Source organism: Gossypium hirsutum, chromosome D10 (assembly GCF_007990345.1).
Source record: "Gossypium hirsutum isolate 1008001.06 chromosome D10, Gossypium_hirsutum_v2.1, whole genome shotgun sequence".
Lineage (NCBI taxonomy): Eukaryota > Viridiplantae > Streptophyta > Magnoliopsida > Malvales > Malvaceae > Gossypium > Gossypium hirsutum.
In genome coordinates, this window is record NC_053446.1 from 25,576,809 (window position 1) to 25,582,395 (window position 5,587).

The following is a 5,587-nucleotide window of genomic DNA, read 5'->3' on the forward strand; positions in this document are numbered from 1 at the left end:
GCAATTCATGAGATCCATGAATGCAGCCATAGCATTCGTCAAACTGAAGGGCATGACAAGGAACTTGTAGTGCCCATAACAAGTCCCAAAGGCGGTCTTATATGCATCAGCCGCTTTAACCTTTAGCTAATGATACCCAGAATGAAGATTAATCTTCAAGAATACGGATGCCCCGTGAAACTAATCAAACAAGTCATCAATCCTCGGAAGTAGGTACTTATTCTTTACCGCAAACTTATTCAGCTGGCAATAGTCCACAAACATTCTCATAATACCATCTTTCTTCTTTACGGAAAGAACGGGGCTCCCCATGGACACACATTAGGTCTAACGAACCCTCAATCGAGAAGTTCCTTCAGTTGAGCTTTAAATTCTATAATCTCTTTCGATGCCATATGGTAGGGAGCAATAGACATTTGAGTTGTACCTGACAAAATCTCAATACCAAACTCAACCTCCCTATCTGAAGGCATACCCAGCAACTTCTCGGGAAAAGCATTTGAAAATTCTCTAATTGTCAAAATATCCACAACAAAAGATTCAATACCAAACTCAACCTCCCTAATTGAAGCCAACCCCAGCAACTTCTCGAGAAAAACATTCGAAAATTCTCAAATTTTTAGAATATCCCCAACAGAAAAGTCCATCGAACTCAAGTCTTGCATATAAGACATAAATGCCTCACCCATTTTCACACTAACTTTTCAGCTACTAGATTGAAGATCACATTGGAGAGGTAATCTTGACACTCTTCGATCCTGATAATCTTCATATCATCCTTAGATCTTAGAGTTACCCTCTTAGTAGTACAGTCTAAACTGGCTTGATGCTCCACGAGCTAGTCCATTCCCAGAATCAAATCAAACTCCTCAAATGGAAAATCTATCAAATTAGCCGAAAACACAACTCCTTGTATCTCCAGTTGACACCTCTTGTTAATCTTGTTAACTCATACCAATTAACCCAATGGACTAATTATAGAAACCTCACCAGAAGTACTCTCAACAGGAATTCCCAGATTTATAGAAATATAACTAGCCATATAAGAGTGAGTTGAGCCAATATCTATCAATGAAAAATATGGAACATAATTAACAAAGAATGTATAGGCTACCACATCAGCGACATCTTTGTCCTCGTGACACCTTGCCACATATACCAAAGCAGGCTACCTAGCCTCAGTCTGATTTGCACCTTTGCTCGGTGCTTTCTGACCCCCTACCCAACCATTATAAACTCTTGCCTGCCCACGACCCCAAGGTGGCTACTGAACTGACCTTTGAGGCTGAACCAAACACAGAGCTAGGGCTTGCACCTAGTCAGAATGGAGCTCCAGAGACTCGTAATGTAGACAAGCTCCCAATCTCCTCGAACACTCACACGGATGGTGCCTACCATAATCCTCGTACAACTAAATCTTAGATGTAGCAACTAATGCCTCAATCCACGAAGGCCCATCAAGCTTGGCCCATTTCTTAGGTCGCTAAACAGAGCTAGAAGGATTCGAATTCCTCTTTTTTTTACTCTAGCTCTTCTCTTTCTCTCTCTTTTCACGCTATACGCGCTTAATATCCTTGGTGATTTTAGCCTTCTCCACTAAAGTTTTGAAAACTCTCTCCCTTTGCAGAGACAACAACACCATAATATCATATCTCAACCCTCCAACTCGTATACTCTTGTCATAGTCAATCACTACTAACCCACGAGCAAATCTGCTCAGCCTAAAAAATTCAGCCTCATATTCAGCTATAGTTCTATCTTCTTGAGTTAGCCTTACAAACTCGCGCCTACGAGCCTCTACATAACTTGCTGCCACGTACTTGTTCTGGAAGGCATTTCAGAAATAATCCCAAGTTATCCACTCAGGCTGAGTACCCTCTTCAACAGTCAGCTATCACTGACCGGCTTCATCATGAAGCAAGGACACTGCACCATTTAGTTTCTACTCAAGAGTGTAGTTTATGTCATTCATACCAACCAATACTCGACCACAATCAGGGAAACCCCAGCGACTCCCCTAAATAACTATGCTCCATTTGACCAAATTTGTTCAGTTACTGACCCTTGGCTCCTAGATCCAAAATGGATCATAGCAACCCTCTCAAGAACTCTTAACATGGCTTGGGACAATGCATCATCCCCAATCGTTTAAGTTTGAGACCCTGTCTCAGTAGTAAGTCTACCCATAGCCTCGCTCATATCACAATTTGGGCATACTCCCCATTAAGGACGGCTCAAATTGGGCCCCACTTCGACGACCGCTGCACCTACGGGTGCCTCATCCACGTGTTTTGCACGTACTAATTGTATATTATCTAAATTTCTAGAAATTTATGTATAAGTTTTTAAGTTTGTTGTCAAATATTTTATGTCCAGAATTTTATCAGAAGATTTTACAGAGTTATTACAGTCTTTAAATACATCAAAATAATTCTAATATCACAGTGTTTTTCAGTTTAGCTAAGGCAGAAGTACTTACAAGATCGACGCTGAAGACTCAATATTCTATAAAGTCATTATTTTCATATTTCAACAAAAATAGATTTAGTTCGAAAACACTTTTCACAAGAATCTGAACCCAAAATTACTACCCAAGTGTTGAACCCAAGCTCTAATACCACCAAATATAACATCCCAAACCCGACCTAGACGTTACTGCCAGATTTAGAGAAGTTACCAAGATTCACTTTGAAAGTTCAGAAGTCATTTGGGCATGTAAAAATAAAGCAAGCTTTTGATAAAACAATTTTGATTTAAGTAAAAATATCTTCCTTACTTAAATCATTAACTCTCTCAATCAAATAATACTTATAAAATTCTTATGTTTGCATCGAAATTCTTAATCAAGTTCAATTTTGGAAAATGCGGTTTGTTGTTCAAAATCTAATGTTTTGAAAATAAATTATATATCACCAGGAAAATGTTTAAACATTTAAAAATAGAAAATAAAATCCAAAATTTAAGAACAATCCAAAAATAGTCCATGAGCAACTGGATTAAATATGAATAAATCAAAAATACGCATAGTAATAAATAATCAACCTTCCGCCGCACCAACCTGGCTACATCAAAGGATTACCTGAGAATCAAACAAACCGAGAATGAGCTTACAATCTTAGTGTGTAATTTATATTAATAAAATCAACAAACATGATTTTAGACATGCTTTCCGATATCAACAAGACATTTTCGAATAGAAATAGCTTCAGAACATATTAGATGCAAACTTAAAATCCTACTATCATCCACTACACACCATATAGGGTATTAAATACCCATCTAGCCTTACATACAGTTAAGTGACTATATGTCACTTTCCAGAATATTTGCAGTCTAGCTACCAAAAATCATTAGGTGATAATATACTAAGCCACCAAATACAACAGATAGATTAAACTTCCCGCACTTCCTCCATAAGCATATTTCCCACCTCGATGCACATGCAGAACTAACATACATCAAAAATGTATATGACATACATGTTTTTTACAGTAGATTCAAATCATGCTTAGCAAATAACAGATCATGTTTAAAATAATACAAATCATACTTAGCATATATCGTATTAATCATGTGTACATAAATTGTATTTAATGCTAACAGGACATCATAAATTAGGATTTATAGTCTAATTTGTATCATATGGACCCTACAAAAAGTCTACGTTTGACTTGTACGAAAAATACGACCTTAAGGAAAAATTTTAGAATTTGGGCCCATAGGCTTCTATGGCCACACAACATACTTGGCCAGTCCATGTGGCCCACACAGCCTAGCACACGATCTCACACACGCCTGTGTGGCCTACATGGTCTCACACATGTTCGTGTAGCCCACATGGTCTCACACATGCCCGTATGGTCCACATGGTCTCACACATGCCCGTGTGGCCTACATGGCCCAATTAACCCAGACCATGTGGTCCACAGGACCGTGTGTCGCACACAGTCATGTGGTATCGACAATTTCAAATTTTAACTTTTTTCATTCACGGTTTTCTCGAGTTTCCATTACACACCTGAAAGTTTTCTAATATAGGTTCCAAAAATGAGTATACCAGCACCTAAAAACATCATACACTTAACGAATTAGCTAACAAGAGTGAGTCGATTTAAGAGGATAAACTCATCGATTATCCTAGAATACCAATCCAATCCCAAAACACTAACCCAAAACTGCCACAACAGTTCCAAATTGGAAAAACTCTCTTACGTAAGAACTGAGTGATTAATAATTCAATCAACACCCACCACTGCAATAGTATCACAGGAACAACTAGTCAAGAACGCAAAGAAAATTAGGGATACAAAATCAAGAACAGAAAAACAAGAAAGTTGAAGACCTTCGTTTGTTATAATCCACGTGAAAAGGAAGAGACATAAAGTGAACAAAATAGGGGAAAAGAGGGAACATGAAATGTGGGGATAGATTTTTAGAAATTTGTTTCATTTCAAAAATAAAATAAGGCAAAAATAAATTAGTATCTAAATTGTCCCAACATCCTGGTATCTTATTAGATTCTCCAAAGACAAAATTCGATTAAACCACAACCACTATATGGTCGGCTCAAACGAAAATAGAAAAAATATTACCAATTCGCTTACGCAGAGATTCGAACAAAAGACCAAGAGGTAAGTTAAAACCTTACCACTGAACCAACAAGCTCATTCTATCACAAGTTGAACGAAAATAATATTTAAACCAAATGCACATAGATAGGGATAGGAACAAAAATAACTAAATTTTCTAAAAATTAAGATTTGAACCCATGACCTCAAACACACATTCAATGCCTTTATCCATTGAAATAGGTACTTAATTATGAAAAAATTTAGCAAATCAAATATTCAAATTTTAGGGCGTTACATGAATATTGGTTATATGGAAATAGTACAATATGTAAATATGATTGTTGGTTGATTATTTGTCTTGATAATTAGAAATGAAATTAGGTATAGAAACTGGTTTTGACATTTAGACGAAAATGTTCCCCAAGTGAACTTAGTAAAAGGTTAGGATATGTATGGCAAGTCATCAGGGTTATACGCATGATTAATCAGATATTTTATATATTATTATGAGATTTAAAATTTTTTGTAGATTTTAAAATTATATGTATCATAGGTGTGGCCTAGACGGGTAACCTCGATATAATGTCAGCTTGTGTGAGCAACTCTACGGTAATGTCAGGTTGTGTGAGCAACCCTGACATACTATCAGCTTGTGTGAGTAACTTATTCCCGAGTATCAGAGTCCGTTTTACTATATTTCCATCAAGTGATATTCAATTTATTGGAAATGGAGATTAAATCATGAAATGAAAATGAAATAGTAGTGATGATACTTGACATATAGATTGTTATATGATTCTGTTTTAAATATTGACAATATTTACGATTCGAGAATGTAACTAACGTATTCAATTTGTGGTGATGTTGTACGTAAAGACATGTCTTAATGTTCCAAGGAAAGTTAAATTGGTTTCCAAATACAATAACTATTTATGCCTTATTGATCAAGGTATGCTTCAGTTTCCATTTCAACTTACTAAGCAATTTATATGCTTACCTCGTTTGTTTTCCCTTTT

The 5,587-nt window shown here is 36.4% G+C and overlaps 1 protein-coding gene across 1 annotated transcript; it reads right to left on the reverse strand.

The window, feature by feature from the left end:
* Positions 1-338: 338 nt before the first annotated feature.
* On the reverse strand, positions 339-1,935 carry LOC107915430 (uncharacterized). Its single transcript, XM_016844590.1, has 5 exons — positions 1,903-1,935; positions 1,675-1,825; positions 986-1,065; positions 702-838; positions 339-561 (listed from the first exon to the last, which is right to left on the reverse strand). Exons 1-5 carry the CDS (start codon positions 1,933-1,935, stop codon positions 339-341), a joined length of 624 nt encoding a protein of 207 aa, XP_016700079.1.
* Between the last annotated feature and the right edge of the window lie 3,652 nt (positions 1,936-5,587).